General features: G+C 41.3%; 1 protein-coding gene across 5 annotated transcripts; it reads left to right on the top strand.

Annotated features, from left to right (window-relative positions):
* The first annotated feature begins 115 nt into the window (after positions 1 to 115).
* Positions 116 to 26,390, top strand: LOC131878168 (uncharacterized). 5 transcript variants are annotated; one of them, XM_059224074.1, is made up of 9 exons: positions 116 to 429; positions 11,581 to 11,823; positions 15,704 to 15,919; positions 15,991 to 16,185; positions 16,997 to 17,078; positions 19,930 to 20,746; positions 22,607 to 22,798; positions 22,892 to 22,964; positions 24,706 to 26,390. In XM_059224074.1, the coding sequence occupies exons 1-6, from the start codon at positions 270 to 272 to the stop codon at positions 19,955 to 19,957; spliced, it is 924 nt and encodes a 307-aa protein (XP_059080057.1). In that variant the 5' UTR covers positions 116 to 269; the 3' UTR covers positions 19,958 to 20,746; positions 22,607 to 22,798; positions 22,892 to 22,964; positions 24,706 to 26,390. The 5 variants fall into 5 exon arrangements, with proteins under 5 accessions (XP_059080057.1, XP_059080059.1, XP_059080055.1 ...); XM_059224076.1 differs by lacking the exon at positions 22,607 to 22,798; XM_059224072.1 differs by having other exon boundaries at positions 22,607 to 22,964.
* The last annotated feature ends 529 nt before the right edge of the window (positions 26,391 to 26,919 follow it).

The raw sequence follows: 26,919 nt of genomic DNA, 5'->3' as shown, positions 1-26,919 counted from the left end.
GATAAATATGGTCTTTTTTGACAGTAAATATGAATCAAAAATCAAACAAATTTACCAACTATGTGCCTTTTACCAATCCCTAAAATAACTTTTCTGGAGTCAGGTGAACGGGCTTCATATCCTTTTAAATATTCAGGACTTCCAAAAGAGGGGATTGTTGTTTGTAGAGGAACTTGCAAGCCGAAAATAATAGGTTTTCAGTAATGAGAAGTGGTTCTCGGTGAAAAGCGATTCTAGGAAACATTCAAACTTGTTCTTGTCAAGAGACAATGAAGGAGAAAAGTCTGAATTTCCAATATTTGCTGTCTACAAGAACCATGGCAATCGTTCCAAATATTGAAGGGTTAAAATATATTTTGGTTATATTTATGATTTGCAAAGAACAAGTAGACGGCTGCGAACCAAAGGAAAATTGCGACACTACATTTGGTAAGATAATGAACACAATTAGGTTTTGGTGATGTCTCTTAGTCTAAAAGAAATAGGTTGGTTTGCATTTTTGTATGTCATTTCATGCTCAATATATTCGGAGTAGGTGCTTTAATTGTTTAAACTCCTAGTAATGACTTTACGGCGGTCTAATAAAACAAATCGTTATTAGTGTTTGATTCTTAAAGGTTTTGTGATAAAAGATAAGCATCGTATGATTCCGTTGCTGAAGGATGATGTTGTGTTTTTGCCAATACTATTCAATTGCCATTTGTTCATTCTAAATGTACAAGTGACGAATATATAAATATACGAGGATTTGAAGACTCGAGGATTAAAGGGTTCTTTGGTTCTAATCTCTTTTCTCATTTACTAAACGTATTGACAAGTATAGTTTCCACCTTTCTTTTCATGGTTTGAACAAAAGTTAACATTTGGGAAATATTCCACAATAAGGACCTATAAGCTGAGGTCATAGATAACTTCATATATAGATCGATTAAAGGCGTTGCGATCACTTGTTTTCGTCTCAGCTGTCGCTGGTTGGCAAAATGTTTCATTCGTAGTCAAGCTACCTAGGACAACTATGGTACAAATTTGAATCATTGACGGCTCGTCCGAATTCAGAGTAGAAACCATTAATACGACTCCTTGTCAAGCAATTACTCTCGTCTAGCACGCTTCATAAAGCGGGTTTGAGTAAGTTCTCTGACCACATTTTTAAGAATGAAATTTTGAAGGGGTTAAATGGGGCTCAAGTTAAAGTTTTCATCCATGTGGTGGAAACACTTAACTGAAACGCACGGAAAAAGCCTGGGTTCAGGCTGACCTCCAGAGGTGTCGGAATTACCTTGATTACGTAAAGGTGCAATCATGTCGCCCACGTTCAAGCAAATTGTTGGGAGATTGAAACGAAATTCCGAATGCATCATCATTGCGTTGCAATTTCGGATACATTTTGTTACACTTTCGACATGCGTTGCTAAACAAGGGCAATCAATAGAGTAAGTGATTTGCTCTACTAATGTCCGGATTTTTTTTTGACATGCTACGTGTATTATGCCCCAAAAAGCATGTCTTTATTATCCTACCGCTCTTTCTACCTGTATATTTGTAAGGTTCAAAAGAAATTAAGATTAAAGAGGAATAACAAACGTTTCATGAGAATAATGCAACTTGCCTGAAGCGACATTTCACGAAATATCTTTGTCCCTTTTCCACCAGCGTCAGCTGACCTGAAAACATGCTCATGCAGTACAGCTCCTGTTGAGCTTAAGCGTTCTAGTTGTGGTTTTCTATGGCTGAGGTCAAACCGGGTCAAACTCAAGCTTTTGAGAAAGACGGTCACGAAACCTCTGTTTGGATCTTGCCTTGGACGGTCACAGGTCACTCTACTCACTTAAGAGCAAAGTCTAATTGAAGGAGACTCTCAGGGCAGTCACCAACCATCTTGATTGGAATCTTGTCTCAATCAGTGATGTGTTTCGATCCGGAAGGTCAGCTTTTTAGATTGAAGGATGTCGGTTAGGGCTCCCATCACAAGCTAAAGAGAGTACAATATCAAAATAAAAACTGTAAAAACTCCTTAAATGAGTGGCAAAACGCGACCCTGCCATTCTAGGTCTCGGAACCAGGGCTGCTTTAAAACTCGTTCCTGATCTTGGGTCTTCATTTTTCTACCGTTTTTCATTGGCATGGGAGCCCTACCAGAAAGCTGATAAGCTGATGCTCCGGATCAATTACAATTACAGACTTGAGTCCTTTATTATATATTAAGAAGAATGAGTAAACTGAACAACACCAGGCCGAGTTTGATGACATCCAAAATGCCATGTCAAATGCAGTAGCTCTTGTTTTCTTCGACCCGGACCTCCCGACACACGTTATCATTGATGCCCACTCTGGTGGCCTTAACGCCATTCTAGCCCAAGGATACGATCGGGTGGAAGCACGGTTCATGGCAATTGCATCAAAGGCTACATCCCAGCTGGAACAACTATATCCCCAGCTCTACCTGGAGGCCCTGGCAGTAGACTGCGGCCTTAAGCGCTTGCAACTAGAGCCACTATAGTAGACTATTATAGTGGCTCTACTTGTGACGATATGTAATTAGATCGTCCACTCTGCCGTTGGAGTTCATGATAACAAGGGCGTTAAAATACATTATGGAGGGATCATCGTCTGTTCCTAGGTCCTGAAGTGGGAAAAGGTTAGTGCTTGCGGCATTCACGTGGGCTTTCCCAAGAACTGTACACGGCAGCAAAGTGGCAAACTTCAAGCACTTGAGGCATGTTGCTTGGCCCGCCGGGCAGTTTGATTGTCTCAAGGGGTGGTTCCTACCACAATAGCCACATGATTTGCCTTTTGGATGGCGATTTTGGAATCTGTCCCTTAGCTGGGATTGCTTGAAGTAGGTCCACCCACTTGGTGCGCCGAGACTGGCTCCTCTAGCCCCTCATGTGAGTACGCCGTGTCCATCCGCAGGGTGGCACGCACTTTGTGCAAGTTTGAGGATGCCGCCATCAGGGTCGTTTCAATGTCTCTTGCACGGGCTTGGAGTTCTTGGAGGGACCATGCATGTTGTAGGGCATTGGTCTGAATCATCTGGGAGGTGGTGCCTCTCAAAGCATGAACACTTCGGCCTCTGTGCTCGTAAAACCGCTGCGGGCGGCAATGTTGCCATCTCAATCCAGAAAGTCGCAAAATGATTTGCCTGCCTTCTGAAACGCCTCAAACATAGCGTTGAGGGATTGATATTCTGCCAACTTGTTCATGAATCGGTTCTTGACGAATTCAATGACGTCATTGTTGGTTGGCTCATGCTCCTGAAGGTCTAGGTAGTGGGTCTCAACACGCCGGGCGGTGGGAGCCTCTAGCGCTAATTCCGGCAGCCTTTTCCTTCCATAGTTTCTATCCTTGTCTGCAGCCCCTGGTTGTCTCTTGTGACCGCAATAGCCCTCGACCTCGGTAAAGGCCTCATATCCTCGCGAAGAGAAGCAGAACGCCTCCAAGTGTTTGCCTTCGGAATGATTTAGGTGGTTGAAGATAGGTGCGACCTGGGGTTGGGACGTAGCGGAGTTTGATCTGGATTGTGTATGTTGGGTTATTTGATCCACATGGCTGTTCGTTTATCGTGACTTTTTGGAACAGCAAGTAAATTTGTAACTCACTAGTCTTTAATTTATGTCGGGGATCAAACTCAACAGAGTTTAGCAGAAGATGGGTAGTCATGAGGATATTACAATCCAAATTATTCCACTTAGGTTGTTCTTATAACTTGGATAAATATTCTTTTGTTCATTGTCTCCAAAACTCGTTGGCTATTTGACTATTGGACCTGCAGCCAACGCCTTCTGGGATAGCCATGGCCTTCATTGATGTTTATTGGTGGCAAGCATCCGTTGGGTCTTTGTGTAAGCAAGATTGACGCATAAGGAGTATTGAATAGCCATTTGATGCCCATTTTCGCCGTTGATTCAGTGATTTTGGTTTGGTTCCATGATTGCATGGCATTCTTCATTTCGTTATTGGCACCGACGAATTTCCGACCGTTGTCCGAGCGAATTTCTCTAACCCCTCCTCGACGAAAAATACAACTTCTAATGGCGTTAATGCAGGAGTCCGTATCCATGTTATATGCGACTTCCAAGTGAGTTGCTCGGCTATCTAAGAAACCGAACAACACTCCATATCGTTTGACCTGTACTCTTCCTCTTTTCATGATGATGGAACCCGAAATTGTTTACTCCAGAAAAGGTGAAAGGGGGTTGCTCGGGGGCCACTCTATTAGCAGGAAGATCTGCCATCAATTAATTTTCGGGCTTGGCTTCTCTTCTCCTAGATAGAATACACTGTTTCATCACACCTTTGGCCTTCTTGTTCGCATTGACTATCCAAAACCGCTCTCTAACGCTGCTTAGGGTATACTCTCTCAACATCAGATGCATGGAAGTGAAGGAAAGATTAGCTCTTCTTAATCGCCCCCCAACTCTAATTAATCCGTCATGGATGAACGGGCTTAGTTTTGGTTGGTACCCGCTTTTTATTCGTTCTTTGACTAGTATGTTGACTGGCGAATATTTCACCAACTCAAATTCGGCTACACGAATTTATTGTGGGCTCAAAGGGTTGGAATCGGGTATGGGTTTCTTGGGGTTTACTTTGCATTGAAGGTAGCATTTGAAACGGAGAAGCCACGCAACTGATTTGGTGAGTCGGTGCCACAAGGAATTGGCATGGATCATGGCGTCCAATGGGCTCATAGACTCATCGGGGTCTTAAATAACGGAAAGCGAGATTTTTTCTTTCTTTACCTCGGGGTGTTCGTCATCTATTTCTCTTTTCCCAAACTCCGGCCACGAGGTACATGTTTGCCACCAGGAGCTTGGACCGGTGAGCCATAGTCTGTTAAGCAAGAACTTATCAACGGATTGTCCACATGAGGCCACGTCAGCGGGGTTTTGATTTGAAGCAACATAATGCCATTGCAGGGGAACAGGATTTCGCGAATCTTACGAACCTTATTTGATACGAATAACTTAAAGCGTCTTTTATCATTTTGGATGTACTTCAGTACCATTTCGCTGTTGGTCCAAAATTGTGTTTGACCCGAGGGAAGTCCCAACTCCGTTCTGATTAAGTCATCCAATTCTACGGCTGTCACCGTTGCTTGTAGTACTAATCTTGGAAACGTTGTTTGCTTCAAGGGGGTCACTCGAGATTTTCCCACAAGCAATGAGCAATGCACGTCACCATTTGAATTGACGAATCACACGTAGCTTCCCACTGCAAAGCCATCTTCGCTAGCGTCAGAGATATGATGGAGTTTTCATTCACGGATATCTCCAAACCCTTTTGGTTTATAGCATCGCGGAGTTTGAAACTCGCAAAGCCGACCAACCGACTCGATCCAGATATACCACTGCCGAGACAAACCGTCATCCCATCCCAGTTTACGGTTCGCCAATTGTTGCAAGATTATCCTCGCCTGAAAGATAACTTGACCAACCAGGCCAAGTGGGTCGTACACCCCCCCCCCACGGTTGACAAAATTCCTCGTCTTGTTGGTGCTTTTGGTGAGGTCGCCATTCTAAACAAAAGAGTATCGGAGTCAGAACGCCAGCTAACTCCAAGCGCCTTTTTGATAGGAAGGGATTGACTTCATATTTTTTTTTGGTTTGTTTTTTCACGGGCTTATCTAACCGCTACAGGGAATGTAATCCCCAGTACTATTAAAATGAAATGTTATAATTCGTCTACTTATCACCCTTCAATCTTTACATGATATTTGGTCTACCTACGAATTTGAGTTGGCAGACCGAGTTAGTCCTTGAATGTAGGGTTGATCTGGAATGCTATCTAAAGATTGGTCCAAGTCTGACTTGAAAGATGCAACCGGATCAACAAGGCCTACGTATTTCCTACGAATATTAGAGGGAAGCAAATTAAACAATGAAGGAGCCCGAGAAAGAAGGGATTTGGACTTCATTGTTCGAACTAGCCTTGATTCTCAAGGACTTGAAAGTGCTCTCAATGCGCACATCAAGCCTCTACGATCACTAGAATTGACCCTAAATCCTGGGTTGGGACAAAGCTCATGGATACTTTTGAAGACGTACAATATCAGATAATTTTCGTACCTTCTCTGAACATTGCACAGTCCCAACTTTTCTAGTCTCTCCCAATACGAGAGCTCTCTCATTCCAGTGATGTTCCTAGTGAAACATCTTTGAACTTGTTCGACCTTTTGCAGACCTACTGAACTCATTGGAGTCCAAATGGGTGAAGCATATTCAAGATGTGGCTGGACAATCGACTTGTACAGAGTTAGCATCGTGATGCTATCTCTGGACTTAAACGTGCGATATATCCAACCACACATTTGAAAAGCCTCACCCACCCGCAACTGGATATGCTCATCGAACTTTCAATTATTTTGGAGGACTACGTACACCTAAATCTTTCAAAAATGAGACCTGCTCAATAGATTTACCTCCATTATCTACAAGTGGAGTATTTCATTCCGTTCAGGGCCATATTACTCTCAGTTACCCATGCGTAGATTCGATCTAAGTCCTTTGCAAGGCTACTGGAATCTCGGACATTCCTACCAGAAACTAACTTTGTATCGGCAGCATAGGAAGAGAGGCTGGCAGTAATACTAAGCTTTTGAAGCGGGGCAACGAATATTATAAGAAGGAGGGGCCATAGGATGGCACCCCTGGGGAACACCTGACTTGACATCATGTATGACACTATGGGATTCCTCGACCTTAACAATTTGCTTCCTATCCTTAATGAAGCTTCTTATCCAATTGAGAACCTTGCCTTGGATCCCAATGTCATGAAGTCTATTCAACAAAAGGCCATGATCTACTTTATCAAAGGCCTTGGCAAAATCAACATAGACAACATCAACTGACACGTGCCTTTCCAGTCCCTCAATGACCTGTTGTAAATGCTCAATCAGTTGGGTAACCGTGCTAAAATGTGCTCGGAACCCATGCTGGCTAGGAGGAAGGACTTCATTGACCTCAAGAAATTCAACAAGTTTGGACTTTATGATCTTCTCAAACACCTTCGCAGCATTGTTTAAGGTCTTGAGTTCATCTGAGCGATCATTGAGGTCCAGGGAAGAAATTAAGTTTTTCGGGTTAGATGTGAATTTGGTCAGTCTGAATCCTCTCTCCAACAATGAACCCTTTACTTGGTGAACCAGTTTGATTGCTTCTTCCCAATTATCTATGGACTCCATACAATCATCGACATACAAGTTCTTTGTCATGTAAAGCTACTTCCTTGGGGTATTTGTCGAAGGAAGCTATTGCAGTTTGTTGCAAAGCGAAATTCGAGCTACTTGGTGATGAAGTAGCACCAAACAAGAGAACATTTAGCCGATATTTATCCAGGTCTGAATTCAAATCTCCGTTTTTCCACCATAAGAACCTTAGGTGCCTTGTATCTTCGGGTGGAACCTTGACCTGATGGAACATTCCCTCAATGTCTCCAGTAAAGGTGGTTAGTCCTTGTCTGAAACGGAGTAAAATTCCCACCAAAGAAGTCGTAAGGTCGGGATCTTGCAACAACTAAGAGTTCAATGACCAGCGTTGATACTTGGCTGAACAATCGAAAACAATTCTTAGCTTTTTCTTTTGGGGTCGACTAGTGATGGGGTTCGATCCGGAAAATCAGCTTTTTGGCTTGAAGTAGCTTGAAGAACCTCTGGTAGGGCTCCCATTCCAACGCAAAATTGTAGAGAAATGAAGACCCAAGATCAGGAACGAGTTTTAAAGCAGCCCTGGTTCCGAGAACTAGAACGGCAGGGTCGCGTTTTTTACTCATTTAAGGAGTTTTTATTTTGATATTGTGCTCGCTTTAGCTTGTGATGGGAGCCCTAACCGATGTCCTTTAAGCTAAAAAGCTGACCTTCCGGATCGAAACACATCACTAGGGGTGACGGACTCCATGGTGTGGCAAATACGAGGCTTCGACTTCGCCATTTGCTCTCAGTCTTCTTTGGTTGCAAATCCCTGATGAAACAGATTATTTATTCCCCTGACATAAGCAGCTCCGTATTCCGGGTCCCTTTTCAATTGACGGTCCAACGACATTGCCCTCAAGATAGCTTGAACCTTATTGGAAGTCAGCTGATCTTGTTCGTCTCGAAAGGTCAAACTCATACAGTAATGGCCATTCTCGAATTTGATGCTTTTCAATACCTACTCCAGAAATAATCTATTTTCAACTGAATCTCCCTAACTTTCAGGGTTGGTGTCGTTGAAGTCACGGTTACACATCTTGACCACGAGATCGATCGGTCCAGTTTGTTGAACCTGAGTGAAGTTTCAAAGTATAACCCTTGCTGCGTTTGTCCTCAGAGGTCCGTTAAAAGACCATCCAAGCTTCGTTCTAACAGCATATGGTCCGGCATTCCCTCTATCGATTACTTGCAAAGGCTTCAAAGCTTCGGGGTTATTGATTCCAATCATGATTTCGACGTCGGAATTTAAAGCTTCTAATGGAATATCGTTAAGACACTCCCATCTAGATAGATGTCTCGTCTGGCAATGGGATACTGTCCTTACTAACGGTCAGATATAGGCAGGTGTAAGTGCCCGTCAAAGCTACCGTTCCTTCTGCATTGAAACTTTTAACCTCGAGACGTTGGACCAACTCAGTCTCTCTTTTCGAATTTGAGCAATCCATTGTTGTCAGGCTGAAAGTGGTTTTCGTTCCTGCGGCTCCAAGGCGCTAGGCCAAGTTTTTGTAATGAACATGGCGGTTGAATACAGATCTTGAGATGCATACTTCTTGATTTAGGAGCTTTGGTACTTCAGTTTAATCATTACGGGTAAAATAGCCAAGCAGATATCTGGGCTTCTGATAGAGTGATCATTTACCACAGAAATGGAATTTGAAGTCAACTGAGTCGCTTTAGGCTGGTTTTCAGATTTCCGCATAATATGCAGCATTGTTGGATGTTTCCCTTGGCATACCCTACATTCCAATCGAGATAAACACCCCCTAGACGTGTGACCCGGGCTCAAGCAACCAAAACACAACCACCTTTGTTGAGCAAACTCTTTCCGTTTGGGTACGGACAGTTTGGCGAAAGAAAAACAGTCGTCGGTCTTGTGGCCGATTTAACCACAGAAGTTGCAGGCCTGTCCCCTCTGGGTGTCGTGTGGTGTGTCGATCTGATTCGTAGTTGCTTGGGTCGCTAAGTTGTACGTCCTTGGTTTAGTCGTCTCGAGTTTTGGCTTGCTCTTGGAATTGGCAGATACTTCAAATATGGGGTCGCTCAAGATGTTGGCTTCGAATTGGACAAACTTAACCATATCGGCGAACCTAACCAGTCGACAATTTGAAGTTCTCAGAGTGAAGGAATGCGCTCTCCAACGCCGTTGCAACTCGAAAGGAAGCTTTCCAATGACCTCGTGTAATTTGTCAATGTGATTGAGTTTGTCCATGTAACCCACGTCCGTCATGGCGTTCTGGCACGATGTAAGAAAAGTGGCGAAGTTGTCTAATGCTTCGGCATCGTCTGATTGGATAGGATGGTGATCTTTCAGCTTCCCGAGGTACGCGACCGAGATTTTGTATTCATTGCCATATTCATCTTGCAAAGACTTCAAGGGCCTTTGTGTAACCGACTTCGGGGTCTAGGTGCATGCAACTTCTCACAATTTGTTGGGGCTTGCCGCGCGTGTAACTCTCAAGATAATACAATCGATCATGGTAATCACTGGCCTTGTTTTCCACGTTGAACTTAATGGCTTTCCTGAAGGTGCTGTATTCGAGGGGGTTTCCATCAAAGCAAAACATCTCCATCCAGTTACTTCTATTGTGTTGTTCCAATAGCAATCAATTGGTGGCGATCTGATGCTTACCAACTGTACGATGGCGTTGTTATTGTCGATATCGTTTCTTGGGGCAGGAGGAACCGAGTCGTCAACCAGTGTACCTGTTGGGGTTTCGACGCGATCTTCCTTATTGCTGTTGACTCTTTGGGCTTGGATCCAATCATTGACGGCGTCCATAAATTTGCCACTAATGATAATCTTGTCCAAGGTACAACGGTCCAAATCTTCCAACTCGTCTGGATTGCTCACCGATTCATTACGAATTCTCTCGCAAAAATCTGTGAATTCTCTCAATCTTTCATCGAACTCATTTCTTACCCGAACCACAATGTCGAAATTGTCCGGGGCTTCAATGAGTCTTTCCAATTGGTGATGCTTCCTCGTGATCAGACCGTATCTCAATCCAGGTTTGGTGATCTTCTTTGAGCTTGCCACTGGGGAGGCCTGGGATGGAACTTCGCTGCTTTTGACTTCGTCCATATCTTGCAAGGCATCCAATTCGGCAGTGGAGGGGGCGGGCAAATGTTCTACGGGCATAATGATAAGGTTTTTGGAAGATCAGCCACAATTTTCAAAACGTTTGTAGTCGTCAGAGCGTCCCACCTGAATGATTCGAAACGCGAATTCTTCTTCATTTATTTCTTGATTCGGTTATGCTGTTAGAGTGAAAATGCATAGTGTAGACATAACGTACAGATGAAATTGATATAAACATAATGAAATAGAAAATAAACGTACAAAATTAGTGAGAGGATGGCACGTTGGACTCTACCCGTAGGAACAAACAACAACATTCATACAGCAAGCCGGAAAGGGTAGTCCTGAGCCGAATCATTGGCAGGATAATGAAACCTTACACTTTGACGTTTACAGTGTCCATCTATTTCAAATAGATCCACGGAGACCCGTTGCATGGGGGAAAAGGCTGCCCCATATTTAGCCAGCTCAAGTGGTTGAGACAGGAGAGCCTCTGAGGAGACAGCACAACTAGCAATTTTGACTCGGATTTCGTTCGGCATATTTGGACAAGTGTAGAGCTGGCGGGCCAATGCGCAAGTTTTAGTCATTCCAGAATGCGATGAGCAGAGAAGATCAAACATGTTAGACCTGGCATCTCATAAATGGTGCCAAATCACAATTCAGAATTTGGTCATATTAATATCATTATCAATACTCCTCAAAAGTGCCCTGGTTTGAGGGGAAAGACAAAGGTAACAGTTTCATTGTCCACGGACTACGATTGCTCAACTAACTGTCAGTTGAGCTGAGGAACTTTGGGATATAGTCCGTAAAGAATGATGTCGAGAAGTTCAAGTCAACATTGGACAAATTTCTCGAGCATATACCAGACATCCCCAACGCAAGTCCAACGTACTCCACAAGAATGGATGTAACTAGCACGACATCTGGCTTCAAGTCCAATTTACTTGTCGACCTACTTTGACGATGGCGAGACCTCTGAGGATTGAGGCAGGCTACACAGCAGAGACATGGTTTTTTTATCACGAATTTGTTATAGCAAACTATGATTGGCTAGACTAATAAATCATCTAATCACTTAAGGTCAGCTGGTTTTTCATGGCTTTTTGGCTTTTAATTATGAATTTAGCCCCGACAAAGTTAAGCAATGGCGAGCGAATGGAGAAGTCATTTAACAAATCAAAGAAATTCCCTGACTCTTTGCGTAGTAGCAAGTGAGTTAAATGAATGATATTGCGCGAGAGTTTCAATGAATGGAGTGTTTGCACTCTTTGAAATAGCTTGTAAACGTTTTATTCTCGTGTTCCAGTTCCAGATTGTCTGATGAACCAAACTGATTTTCAGGCAGACAATATCCGGATGGAAGCTGATGTGCCAGATGTCTGGAAGTGCCAGGAGCATTGTCAAGAGGAAGCAGATTGCATGGGCTCTGTTTGGATTCAACCCTGGTTTCATTTCAAACCCAAGGGATGTTTCTTAAAGAGCTCAATGCTTGCAGCTCAAAGAGCTCAACTCAATGGCGTAATTGCCGCTCCCAAGTATTGCTTGAAGCGTAAGTTGTCAAGTTTTTTGTGTATATTATATATTTGTAACTAAATCAAAGAATGTCATTACCTTAAGTCTGACACTATATCAATCAAAGGTAAATGGTCGGTTGATAAAATAGAGTGTGCAGTTTTTCTGGGATGAACAATGAAATTATTTGTCGCCGTTACAATAAAGTTCTGAGAAAATAGTGGAAAAGCCTCATGGCATGTACAGTACTTGAAATTTTAACTCTTGGGATTAAAAGGACTTTTAAGAAGGGGCTGAGATAACAACTTTTGGAAATACAAGTGAGCTTTGACAACAAATGTGCAGTTTTGTGATCCAAAACAGTGTTTTGTGTATTGATCAAAAAGTGAAAACTGAATTCGTTCATTTATTATTGGCCCTTTTAATTTGTTTACTTGACAATCATAATTTATGATATATGATAAACCGGAACAGAAGCCCACAGAATAACCCATTGCGCGTGGGTTTGACAATCATATTTGACAAAAAAAGTCAACGAAAGAAAGGTGTTCTAAACATCACTAATTACTAGTCACACACTGTTCGCAATATGTAGAGATGGTCACCAAAAACAGAGCTGGATCTGGATCGAAACACATCACTAGAAAGTACTCCCCACCACTGAGAGACAGTTCTCCAATTTTCCCTCAAACGTCATTATGGACCAGTTTAAGCTTATCCGTGGCACGAGGTCTAGCTTTCTTGGGAAACGGGGATCGATGTATCTTAGCCTGAACACACGGGTCGTACACTTCCTTGGATTTGGACTTCCTATACTTCAATCCGGTCACCAAACCTGCTTGAGCCAAAACTTAGAGACCACTCGCTCCGAGATGACCCAGACGACGATGCCAGGTCTGATCGCTCAAATCGGACTGTTCTTTTCTGGATGGTAAAATGTGCGGTGGTGACTTGGGCTCGAAGTCCAAGTGATACAATTCACCAACTCTCTTGGCAATGGCGACTTGATTTCCTTTGGGCCGAAAATCAGACATTTTTCTCCATCAAACTTCACGTACGCTCCCCGCTCAGATGACTTGGAAATACTGAAAAGATTGAATGAGAGGTCAGGTACCACCAATACATCATACAAGGTGCATTCAATCCTTTGGCCTTTGACCCTCATTGTGATCGGAACTTGTCCTTGTTGATCTGACATCATATTCCGGCCAGCCCCAAGCATAATCCGCAACGTTCTCTTCAAAGTCTCCAGATTGCGAAGCATGGCAATGTTTTTGCCCATGTGGCACGTAGCCCCAGAATCCATGCTTGGTGATTCCCGACTCTTTTACTAAGGAAAGTGTGAGCCGTAAGACCAACAGTCTCTTCCACGTCCTTGGCCCGTGTTCCGTCCACCAGTCAGGGGTGAAAGGTCCTGACTTATTGAATTCCCGTGGTGAACGGAAACATGGAACTCCTGACCCAAGCACTCGGTAAAAATACCTTGATAGCTCTCAAAGATGGAGAGCACCTAGTACAAGGGCTTAAATTTCTTAGACCTATCTTAAGGCCTCCGGTTATAACCTTAATCAGGGGATATGAGCAATAATTCGAGCTTCCTTTATCAGGGCCTCAAACAATCATCAAATGACTAATGATACAAATCGCTAGCTACCTCTACTCCCCATTGGTCCCCGATCAATCTCGGTTGTTTGGCATACCTGGGCCAATCTTCAAGGCTAACTATCCTGCAAAATGTGGTCACTATCCTAGTCTAAATGCGTCTATCAAAGTCGACCTTTACTCTAGAGTCTAAATACTGATTTCTGCTACAAGAACTTTAGATACAGTTGCTTACCAATCCCTTGTTACCTCTACTCCCTACAATGCCAGCACGATCTCGGTCGTCTGGGAAATCTAGGCTACTCTTCAAGGCAAACTGTACAGTTCAATCTACTTTATTCATCACAAACATGAAAATGACACTCTACCAATCAGCTGTCTTGCTCGGGTAATGAAAGAGGGGGTAATTGCTTGGCCATGGAAGAGAGAAAACATGCATGGATAGAAACTGGTTTGATCCTACTTTTTGATGAGGGTGAGTCTTGCGTCCAACGGAGATCCACGGCGATGACGTCGGTTCGATAGGATTGAAAGTCCAGAATCGAATTGACGGAGTATAACTCAGAAGTTGCACTTGTACTCAGCTCCAGAGACTTTTCAACTCGTCTATGCTGGCTCACTGATGTATGCTATGCACTTCCCCAGGTCCTCTTGACTCTGCACTGCTTCCTGGGCCCCGACTCCAATCGTTGACTTTCACTGTCCTTATTCAAAATGAATAGACTCAACCTCCAGCACGTCTATCAAAATGTTCTCGATTCAGCTACCAGCAAGAGCTTCAAGTTGGGAGTTGCTATCACTTTTAATGTTCAATGGTCACTGTTCTCCTCGAGAACCAAATCGAGACTTCTGTCCTCGATGAAGGGTGATGCGTGACTGTGCTCTCCTCGAGGACAAAAATGTGACTGTCGTTTTGGTTAAATTTCCCGTACCACGTTGGTTTCCGCCTCTTCCTCATGGAGGCTAAAACGGGTTGTCCCAGGGCCCTTGGTGGACGGCGACGGTTTCTTCTGTAAAACTGTTGCACCTGAATGACATCTGACCACAACAAGGATTTTCACATACCAATGTCCTTCCGTCAGGCCAGTCACATTGGCCATCAAGGGGTTTCTCGGATTGCCGACAATGGCTTACGTCTGCCTCTTCTGTAAGGTGTGGCATGTGGGCCACATCTGACCACCATTGGGCCGGAACTAAGTCGCAACGGGATATCCAGGAAGAATTCGGTCGTTGTTTGCCGTCAGGGGCCGACATTTTGGTAACATCGATTCTTGGTGACCGAGAATTTTCGCGATTACATCCGATCAATTTCTGAGAATCGATTCCTCGAGAGTGTCCTTAAATCTCACAGCTTTCCGAGACTTATGATGGATATGACGTCGCTGCGAGCATTGGGTTGGCATTTGGTCGACATTTAACCGACAAACGGACTCCACGATGGGCAATCCAACGACTTCGTGATTTTCACAAGATAATAACATGCATTTTCTTACACATTTTGATAAACACCGTTCCGGGAACAATCATTCATCCTGTACATCATTTAGCCATATCATATTAGGATGATGTACTCGATTGTGGACGGAACATACTCCCCCCCCTTGGCCTTATGCAATAAGCCAACACAAACTTGGTTACAGGGAAAAAAGGGGCAACAATTTGTAAAATGAAAAGGAGCGATGAGCGACAGCTGAAAGGTGACTCATAAAACACATGAGAGAATAATCATGACTTGTCTACAACATTATATTTCTGAAAAAGAATGAGTGATCGGGGGTTGGGGTGAAAGATAAAGATAAATCGAAAAAAGCAAGAGCATTACCTTACAGTGCCCTTGCTAGACAGCTGATTCCCTAATCTCTTCGGTGTCTCGTACTTCACTTTTGCTAGCTGACCAAGAATAGGCCAAAAATTTGAAGTTTATGAATTGTTTACTTCTTAACTTTGGATATATCTCCTGAGTTCCCTAAGCATAGTTTTGGGCTCCAACTTGGGCCAGTTCATCTATTCAGCAAGATCTTGTCGTCCTATGAAGGGCCTGCCCGATGGCCAAGGGCTCAGTTTCGCATGTAAAATGCGCTCATGCATTATTGGCATATTGGGATTGAGGATTGTGGTGTAAGTGACGTTGGCGAAGTTGAGAAGCGTCGTAGAAGCTTATTAGTCCTGGCCTTAGTTATTGTAGAGTTCAGGTGATTGGTGAATTAAAGTTGGGTGGAGAAAGTGTGGCCAACTTAGTCAAAATGTTTGACAATTTCAATCGGACTATTGTTGACTATATGTACTTCACGTCATATCTAAATTTTCCTTTTTAGAGCACGGATTGCCAGGGGATGTTTTTGCCTTTCGAAACTCAAGTTATCGATTTATGACTCAGAAAACTACGTTGGAAAATGCTATCGAAACTTGTGAAAGCCTTCACGGGGCTTTGTCATCAATGGAGACCAAAGAAGAGTATTTCTTTATTCGATCCGGCATTTTACAACTGACAAACTACAATTTTTCTCTTTATTCAGGAAATTATCACGTTGGTAAGAAAATAACAAAAAGGAGATATAAATTTTGTTCATTCTTCACGACACCTGAATGTTTTGTCTAAAAGGCTTACGACCGAATTCACTGTCTTTCGAATGGATCTCTGGCGTCAAATATGATTCCAATGCCTATAATGTGTGGTGTTCCGAACAACCAAATACTCTGAGCAGCGTCCACGGATCATTACTAAGCTCTGAAAAGTCTTGCATCAACTTCTTGACTGATTCGCAATTGGAGGAGAAATTCATTTGCGAATTCAGAGGTGAGAATGTTCCCATGCGTGACTCTTCATTAGGTCATTATTGGAACCGCTTATTATTCGTATCATGCAATGATTTTCTTACTGCAAAAAAGCAATATCTTATATCTTAGAGTGTCCAACAACTTCAATGTTAAATCATACAAAATAAGATTTTTTAGATTTCATCTTTTTGAAAATATGTCATACTTTGACTCCATCTTAAGTTGAGAATTTCGTTGGACTCTTGGCAACTTATTATTGTTTTGAGTATCTACGTTGATATCACCACGACCATGCAGTGAAAAGGCAATGGAACTTGGGTTGCTTGACTGAATGAAATGCCTATCGTTGCGTTCGCTCCATTTTACCTTTTTGCTGCATTTAAAATTATTCTTACTGGCCGTGGTTGTTAATTTTACGCTTGAGTTCCATTCCTCAAATATATTCGCCTTTCTAAAGTATTCTTGCATTCCTTCAACTATCATTTATTCAAATATCACAATTGGTTTTAAAGATATATTAGAGCCTGAAACAGAATTTAAAACCCTTTTTTTTTCAATCCCGTTATTTTCTTTTTCTTCGGAATTTAAGGCGATAACGGAAATTTTATCTTCTATACTATATACGTAATGTACATTATTTGTATTACGCAAGGACACTAAAGCTTTTTTAGCTCTTTAGAGTCCCTGTATTACGGTATGCATTTTTGCTATGCTAATGCAGCCGTGACGATTCTTTTTGTTGGGCCGTGCAGAAAATAGTGAAAAGACATTGCACAAATAATATCATAGTGTTAAAACCGAAACTAAGGCTCATTAAATCAAATTTCTAGGATGCCTTGGACATAAACCCCCCTCTTTGACAGCCATGAATGCAAAAGAAATGAAATTTGATACAACAATGGTCACTTATAGGTAAGATTATGTGCTTTGACATTGCAAAGTTTTCTTTGACGTGAGTTCCTTTTTTAAATTAGAGTTTTGTTTGGTTTAATCACCTGAAAATTACAGCTAAGGTCAGTTTTAGGTAAACTTATCTACTACGACAATGCAAAGACCTAATAATTTCTCTTGTTTCGAAATAATGTTATTTCGTTCAAGCACCCAAAAAACTTCTGAGTTCCAAGATAAACAGTCTTTGTCGCGCATTCAAACCTACCCAAACCTTAACGAGAACCCGCTCAAAATCCATTGAATGATAGGTGTCTTTCCGTATTCACATGCACTACCGTTGCTATTATACATGTTAAGTAAGTGGAATTAGCTGTAAGTAAATATGATTGCAGTTTATTGCTTTCATCCGGTGCAATCGATACATTTCAATCTCAGACTACTCTGTCGTCTTTTATTTGTGACATCTTTTGGCGAATCTGTCTCACCGTTAATGTAACTTGATATACGTGTTTTTAACCGAGCAGCAGACAACTCGAGCCCTCGGACCACACAACCCAGCGGACACCTTAAATCAGTACAAAAATTATGCGTAATATGTTGGCAAACAAATATTTCATAATTTTTTGAACAAAATTGAAAATATGTTTTAAACATGTAAAAATCTGAAGAGCATTACACAATTCACTATTTAATTGCTTTGCAGGCAAGTTGCATCTATTTGAACTAAAGATTGAATCTTAAAAATGATAGGGAGATGTTTGTAGCGCAATTGGTTAACGAGCGACTAAGCTTTTGCTTGGGTTCATGGGTTCGATCACGACGGTCCTCAACCCCAAAATAGGACAATGCAACATTTTTTGAAAACTTATCAATGGATAATTCAATGAGACTCAAGCTCGCAATGTAGACTTTTTTTAAATGATGCAGGTTTAGAAGAAAAAAAAAATCATGTACTGGCTCTCGGATGAAAGCAAGTTAAATGTTAACTCGTCATGGTTCAATTTTGTTCCAAACAAAATATTTTCTTTTCCAATATCTTTAGTCCAGCAGGGTCGGACGAATGGTCCGCTTGGTCGGACGAGTGGTCCGCTGGGTCGGATCAGTGATCTACTGGAGTGGTCCGAGGGTTTGAGTTGTTAATTTATTTGAGTTGTCCGTTGGGTCAAGTGGTCCCAAGTAGAATTGTCCCCTGAGTCGAGTTGTCCTGTCACCGCTTTTGCCTGCTCCTTTGAACGTCACGTTTCTTTGCTTTGGCAAAGGTAACAACAAGGTTGGTCAAACATTTTAAGAAGGAAACTGGGCTACAATTTAAAGAGATTGTGATTATGATTGGGAGCATTTGAAATTGCTGATCCAGAATCTGGGGCATGTGATGTTCGCATTTACAATACAATTTCAACTCGATTATAGATATCAATACCTTCATTATTACAACTCTAGGGATAGATATTAACTTCAACCCAAAAGCAACCGGATTTTTTCTTTTTGTTTGCTTTTCACGGGCTTTTCTAACCGCTACAGAGAATGTAATCCCTAGTTCTACTTAAATGAAAGGTTATAATTCGTCTATTCATTGCCTCACAATCTTTATATGATATTTGGTCAACCAACAAGTTTGAAATGGCAAACCGATTCAGTGGAAAAATTTGGCACAAAGGGCAACTTGACCTAACGGCCCACTTGATCCACGAGTAAGACCCAACAAAGTGAACATGTTTGGCGTAATTCGGTGAACGCACTATCAAAATAGCTCAATACAACAATCATATTTGCTTAGACAAGCAGGTAAAATGAAATAAATTTCAAAGTTCACTGCATGCACAATGCGGTTAGGCTGGGCATGTTGTCTTTGATTTTACTCCATGGAATAACGTCAATTGTTCATGAACTCGTTCACTTGACAAGCCCTATAGGCCACAACATATTTGCGAAGAGACAAGTCATATCTGTGAAACATACTTAGAGCTCATCGAACGAGCTTCGGATCTGATGCGATTCAATTCAATTTGATACAACTTTTGAATTCCCCAAACCGCATCCAAACGCAATGATTAATCAGCTGAATCCGAAATCATTCTTCAATTCAATCCAAATCTGAATCGGATCGGAAACAGGATCTGATATGCTATACTCTACTTAAACCCTCGACTTGTACAAAATTCACCGCATCCATCGACATTTGCTTATTTCTCTTCATTTTTCATGAATCACCATAGTCTTCCCTTGAACACAGGAATCTCATCCCAAGTTTTTAAAGCGAAGGAGTGAATTTTTGATCGAGAAAAGATCATACCATCCTACATAAGTTGGATCTTTTCTTGATCTATGATTCACTTCTTTTCCTTAAAAAACTGTTTTCATGTGCAGCATTATCTACATACGAGGGATTAGTCGTGGCATTAGCCATAAATCTTGAACAATTAAAATGACTGTAAGACCTTGCGACGACGTCGGTTTAGAAAGGACCTCCCACTTTCATTTGACTACAGCTAGAAAATAATGGCGTTGTATTTCATTATTGCACATATTGTTGACTCTTTGAAAAAGGCCTGGAGTATCCAATCAGGTGATGAAAGGCTACAATTGTATTTGTTGTCAATTCTTATAAGATTAAGCAATTCCAAAACATTACTACCCAAGAAACGCCTAAACGCGAAATGACGAAAAGATTACCGCATTTGTCATAATGGAGTCATAGATGTTACTCGTGGTCTTGAGACTCCCAAAATGATTTTTAAACTCCTGGCTATCACCTCGTTTCTCGAGGTTGTATTCGGTTGTGAACCTGACGACCCTTGCTTTCCGGAGTTTCGTAAGTCTGCTTTTAGTCGTGAACAAAAACGTATGACGTTAGGAAGGTCTCAATTTTCAGAGTTTTCTCATTGTATCGAAGTGTCTAAGAATTACCAAAATGCTGACCATATATCCGAAACCAATGGTTCGTCAATCCAAGATTGTTCCGATGCCTGTCAATCCAATGCAGAATGCGATCATGGAGTATATTTGTCTAATTTGCGACAATGCATTCTTTAAGACAAAAAGGGAACCAGTGTGTCGACGACAAACAATCATCTTTTCACGATTCCAAAAATATGTGGTTTGTAGAATGCAAAACCATTTGATGTTGAAACATTTCTCTTGATAACCCAAAACAGTTCCAGGATGTTCCATGGATGGAACAGACTATAATGGTCACGATATAATGTCATTTGGCACACACGATGCTTTTGAATGCCAGGAGTTTTGCCAAGCTAACCCTGAGTGCGTTGGAGTGGTGTGGATTAGGCCGTATCAATCTTTTCGTCCACGAGAATGTTATCTCAAACGTTTCATGAACGTGGCAGATCGAAAAAATCAACCTGGCACGATTTCTTTACCGAAGTATTGTCTGAACAGTGAGCATTGCACTTTGATGAGTTGCTGTTTTGTCAAGATTACAGGCATTTATCTTACTGTTATACATTAACCATTAGACAACAAAGCTCCGGGGAGTTTTTTTGTGTTCGAGAACTCTGCTTATAAATTCATTGGTGAAAAAATGAGCTTTAGTCAAGCCAGACAGACTTGTCGGGATCTTCATGGTTCTTTGGTATCCATGGAGACTAAAGAGGAATACCTATTCATCCGTTCAGCTATTCTCCAATTGATGGTGTTTAATTCAACGATCTTTTCTGGAAATTACCATATTGGTAAGTATCATTCCAAGGCTTTAACGCCGTAGAGAATACAGAAGGGGGAAAACTATGTTTGAAGCCTCTGAAAAATAGCAATTCGGTACCGATGTCGAAAATGGCTTGAGGAAAGTTTTTTAAACCCTTAAACATCTAACTACTTAAGTCTAGTCTATTCCAGACCAACTAGAGTTTGACTCTAACTTACTTGGACGTTGCCTAGAAGGAGCTTCACGTCCAAGACCCAACTCCAAAGTACGGACAGGCCTTGGGTTCCAGAGCCCAGTTTTTTAAGCCAAGGAGTGAATCTTAGATCGAGAAAAGATGCAACTTATGTAGTGCAGTACGACGTTTTGCTCCAACCATTAGACTCTCCACAGATATTTTCTCCTTTAATCATTTTCTGGTTTTTTCATGGATAAAATGAAAAGTTGTAACCCGGCTTTTGTTATTGCTTGTTTGTTTGGTTGCTTGGTTTGTCACGGAGTCAAATAACAACTCTTTCCTTGGGCCTGCCACCTGGTGAGGGTTGTCCCAATGAAAATATGTCATGCGCTTCGTCATCACAGAAAAAATCAATTTTTACCTCACACTCGGGAATGACCAATGGTTTGCCCATTTGAAGCCCTAAAGCTGTAACTCTTTGTTTAAATTGAATACCAAAATCAAGCTTGGACTCGGCTTGTCTGGGATCGAACGTGGGGAGTAAATTAGAAAGCAAACGCTGAACTAATGGTCCTTTTCAATTAGAATACTAAATAATGTACTGTTGAAGTGTTGTGACACTATGAATAAGCTCCCAACTCTTTTGGAAGACGTCTCATATCCTCTATGAGTAAAATTTCGAACAATTATGTCAGTAAGAATTAAACGGGAATTAGCATACCGTATCATTGATTTACACTCCAAGACTTTTACAAACATTACTTCCAACGAAATAGTACTAAGAAAAGCACAATTTCGCATGGTTTTGGTGACCTACATAAAAAATCACTTGTGGTACTAAGCTTTACATTACATTTGGGCTTTTAACGACTGATCAACATGCATGTCAACAACCACCATCTAATGATCAAATATGGCCGACAGTGGGTGAAAAAATAACATTTTATGGCTCGAAACATGACATTTAAATCCTCACGATACTTTAAACTTGTCCCCTTGTTATAAAAAAAATGAGACGGGACATACAAATCAAAAATGATTGAGGGTTGATGAACGACCAATCAGGTAGCCGTCTTATACTACGCTAGATAGAGTTTTATATTATATCCATTGGGCGCTTACTTTTTGGATAATTATTTTTCTTAAAGCCAATAACTTTTGGCTCAGTGAGTCATTAAGTCGACAACAAATGTGTCAACAACTTAGCTCTTCTGGAAAACTCGATATTGGTTGATTAAGATAAAATTTCTTAATCCTGTGCCCGCTTTTTTATTCTATGAAATTAAAAAAGGTAAAAGGTGAAACTTACTCACTGATTGCCTTCGTCTGTGTTTTTGTTATTTGTGTTGATTGGAAGATGGCTTACAACATATGATAACATATCTTAAAAATACAAAATAGACAGGACTAACAGCAATAGTAAATTTGTGAAGCGGAAGCTTTCCATACGACTTTCAATGCCTGTCTTCTTGGTTCGATCCCTCCAAAACAATACAAAGCTTCTTGGGGTTTAAAAGATGGAATATGCAGGTGCTTTTTTAAAAAGGCTTCCAATAGGCAAACTTATAGTTGTTCCCAAAGGTGCAGTACCAATCACAAAGAGATTTCCTTTAGTCACAGATCAAGCCCAGGAGTTGTCATATAACTATGGAAAAATAAAATGAATGTATTTATGACATTTTAAGGAATCTACCGTTCTTTTATACCCTGTAGGGTTGACCAAGAACAATAATTGGCAATGGCAGTGGGAATCTAAATTGGAATATGACCTAGATGACCCCGATGCTTGGTGCTCAGAACCAAACGGTTGGCATTTTCGTACCTCCTTCAATGCTGAAAGATCTTGTGTGACTCCGTTGCTGTGGGATACTAAATCATTGGAGTCGGTTGTATGCGAGTTTTCCCGTAAAAACGAATTTGGATTATTACTGACGAACGTTGGAAAAATCTTCCTTGGTTTGAACTGACTTTCAATGAGTAATTGATTTTACTTTTCAGGCTGCTTGCCCTACACACCACCAATGGTCCCAAATAGTGAAGAAATATTTGACGGCTCAAACATTATCTACAGGTATTAGCACTTTATTGTTGCAACTGGAGCACAGACCGTAAATTTCATGTGGTTTGATATTACACATTACTGTACTAGATTTTACGCAACCCCAGGGGCTTTTTAGGAAATGAAACATTGAAACAGTGGTTCAAAAGAAACGGAATACTTGATTATGTCACCCATAGCCCTCACTCAAAATTGGCATTTACTCGAGCTCAAAGCCATACACTTATCCAAAGTAAATTGCAACAGGATATTCATGTCAGTTCTATGCTCACAGTGTAAATACCTGTCAAATCAAGGGCTATTTAGAAAAGGAGAGGCTTTCTAACTCGATCGAGTCTTTTGATCTCTAGACATGTCAAGGTATGTACAGTACAAGACTGAGGCCAAGAAATAATGCGAAACAAATCCTTCAAATCAATGGTCCGTAATGCCTCTCATTTTCAAATCACTCTTGTTTTGAAAGTTTGGTAACATTAGAGGGAGGTTCATTGTTTAGCTTCCGTTTCTTTTGAAGCACATTGTACATAAAGTGTTAATGTGAACGTTGGATCTAAACCATAGAGTTTTCTGTCATCGATTTAAAAGATAACATATCGCATTGTGTTTGTTCGTCAAATAGAGATGCATGCTTTTAACCATAAGTGTCGTGAAAAAAACAACTAAGACATGTTTATTTTTTTCGGTCTCAACTCTTGTAGAATTTGGGGAGAAATGAGTTGTATCTAGATTTATTAGCACCAAAGGTAAGGAACAGGACAAGAATGGGGTTACCACTGGACGAATATGCTTGGGGTGAGAAGGGTATTTTTACTGTAATCTACGTATCGATCAAACGCAGGTTCATTCATGGCTCTGTTTGACGAAGAAAGTGTTGGTCAGTTTTGAGGTGAAACGAACATCTTTGAAAAAAAATAAAAGCTTTTAAACCTCGGTTTAATGAAGGAACAAAAATATTGAGTAATAACCACCATTGTCAGACCCATCTATTGGTAACAATGGTCTTGGTATGCAGTACAATACACACTCGTCCCATATCTCGCTCGCGAATTTTCCATCGTGACACTCGATGGCACTTAGACATGATCAGTGCTTTGATAGCAGTGCGATGTTGAAAATGTACGAGTCCTTTAAGACTTTAAGAAGCAGCTGGCTGACGAGTCATCGCCATTTTTTGGGGAGGTCTCTGGCTTACTTTTCAAAAGAATGAACTTAATTAGAAACCAAATCAAAACCCTTAATATTGGACAAAATCTTTCTTACGAATTCGAAAAAACCTTTTGTTAAAATGGGAAACTTCAAAGTGACAAAATGAGTCCAAAAAACAGCTGTTTCAGGCATTAAAGTATATTCATCTTTGTCAATGAGTATAAATGAGGCTGTTTATAAAATAATATTATATGAACACTTCCTTTCAAGAATTGATGACCTCAAATTGTAATTTAATCCATTAACAAAGACCTATTCAGCCCCAAAAGTTTAAGTGATCTCCCAATAAATGGCCATGACGTTATTTTCTCATTTGCCCCGATAACGATAAAGCCAACAGTATTTTGGCAACTTGAAATAAACGTAACTTTTTTTTAACCCACAAGTGGTTTGAACTTAAAAAGTCACTTGCCTGTTCTTGCATTAGAAAAACTTCATTTTTTCGCGACTTCCGTAAGAGTTGAGACCGAAAAGTAGAATATGATCTAGGATATTCATGTCTTATTTTGTTTACTATTACCTGATATATTGTTGCAATGAATTCCAGAACTAACTAGTATGATTGACAAAGGCATCAAAAAGGAGACCAATCAGAGAGCACTACTTTCTTGGAGCAGCAATATCTCATTTACCCGCAAACAGGTAGCCAATGTGGTGACAAGTGATGTTTCAAATAATATTTATGCCTTAAGTTGATAAAGGCTACTTTTTAAAGAAGTTGTTTAATAAAAGCAAAAGCCCTAATGCAATGGTAATGAGCTGACATTGCGCATGGCGCCTGACAGACCTTCAGTCATTTTTAGGTCTGGCAAATCAATTAAGACATTTTGTTCTGGATTTGACCCATGCCTCACAGCCACTTCGCAATCTGATGAAGAAAGAGACGTCATTTCAGTGGCTTTCCGAGAATGAAGAGGCATGTCGAGCACTGAAGGAAATTTTGATCAACCCCATTGGTCCAATCTTGGCTCACTTTGATTCCACCCTCCCAACCTCTCTGCTTACCGATGCTTCACGCCTCAAAGGTCTTGGATATGCCCTTCATCAAATCCGTCCTGATGGTCGTTCTAACTTGATCCAATGCGGATCAAGATATCTGAAGGAGGCTGAAACCCAATATGCCGTGTGCGAGTTGGAAGCTTTGGCAATCCAATGGCGATTATGCATTGTCAAATGTACCTGGCCGGCATGAACTTTACCCTTAACAAGGATCATTGGCCATTACTTGGTATCTTCAGAGGGTCAAACCTCAAACCTGGCAGCCGTAGACAATCCACGTCTTCAACGGATTTTAATGAAAACGGCTAGATACATGTTCACCATACAATAGATTCCAGGCAAGAATCATCGGATTGCCGACACACTTTCACGTTATCCCCTTTTTGATGATAATTCTCAAGAAAAATGACCACCTTCCACATTCAATAACTCCATTCTTCTCTCCGTTGTTCAAATGGAATTCTAATTTAGCCCTTCATTCCATCACCTTGAATGCAAAGGCTGATGTCAACTATCTGGCAGTCATGACCTCTCTTCTATCTCGTAAATCACCTAAACACTTACCTCAATCTCATCCGGCCAAATTGTTCACCAAGCAATGGGACAGCTTATCCGTAGATCACGATAATGTTTTTTGATCCTTCAAGGCCATCGCATTCTTGTGCCCACCCAATCTCGTTCAACCATTCTCCAAGACTTGCATCAGTCCCACTAAGACCTGCGCCTGTTGGACCTGCGCTCTGGCTTGGAGCCAGTATTTTTGGCCGAGCATGAACAATGGCATTGAATAAGTAATCAGTTCATGTGCTCAATGTCAGGAGTTTTGCCCTAGCCAATAACTTTAACTTTATTGCGACTCTTGGTCATGTCAGATTGTAAAATGTATAAAACTGTATGTATAAATATCATATACAAAAATCGATTAATAAAAGAATAAAATGGTCAAGACTGATAAAATAGTTGACTAGAGTGTGGTATCACAATGAGTTTGACTAGTATTGGTTCAGTGCACATGAAAAAAGTGAAGAGGGAAATTGCAGATAGTACATAAACAGGTGGGGAGAGGTAAATGATGAAAATCTTGGTTATTGCAGTAGAGTGGGTGGGTCAGATTGAACAGATCTTTTGTCAGCTCCCGTCGTTGATGGCATTGGGTCGGGAGCCGGACAAAGGTACGTGAGCGCCAATACTCCGAAGGGATGTCGGGCCAAGGACAATAAGGTGTTATTAAGTCCTTGACCGGAAGGACAACTTGTGTCCGGACATCACCTCCGGAAAGGTCAGGTTCCCAACACTGTTGGACACTAACCTTGCCAGCCTGATGTTGAGGGGCTCGGTTTCGCATAGAAATGCGTCCATGCATTATTGGCATATTGGGGCACGCACAGGTATCGTTTGAGGAACTTGGTGAAGGTGGCATCGGCGGATTTGAGGGCGGATTGGGCGGAGTTGGGAAGCCAAAGGTGAAGGCCATAAAGGAAAATTGGAGAGATGTAGGTCCGGAAGAGTTGAAGAACTATTGGAAGGGGGAGATTCTTGATAGGAAGTCTATTGTACATGTATCCGATCCTGGCCTTGGCTTTTACTATTGATGATTTAAGATGGTTGGTAAAGGAGAGTTGAGTGGAGAATGTGAAACCGACATAATTAAAATATTGACGATTTCAATCGGACTATGGTGGATATGGAAGGAGGTGGGAGGCAGACGACCTTTATGGAAAACCATGGCCTTCGTCTTGATGTTATTGACTTGAAGGCCGTT

The sequence above is a fragment of the Tigriopus californicus genome, chromosome 3 (genome assembly GCF_007210705.1).
Source record: "Tigriopus californicus strain San Diego chromosome 3, Tcal_SD_v2.1, whole genome shotgun sequence".
Taxonomy (NCBI): domain Eukaryota; kingdom Metazoa; phylum Arthropoda; class Copepoda; order Harpacticoida; family Harpacticidae; genus Tigriopus; species Tigriopus californicus.
This window is presented reverse-complemented; position numbering and strand designations above follow the sequence as displayed.

Bases quoted from the DNA above. Each gene is read 5' to 3' on its own strand.
- LOC131878168 (XM_059224076.1), top strand. From the start codon at position 270: ATGAAGGAGAAAAGTCTGAATTTCCAATATTTGCTGTCTACAAGAACC. The intron at 430-11,580 runs GTAAGATAATGA...CTCGTGTTCCAG, and splicing joins AAATTGCGACACTACATTTG to TTCCAGATTGTCTGATGAAC. The intron at 17,079-19,929 runs GTAAGATTATGT...CTCAATTTTCAG, and splicing joins ACAACAATGGTCACTTATAG to AGTTTTCTCATTGTATCGAA.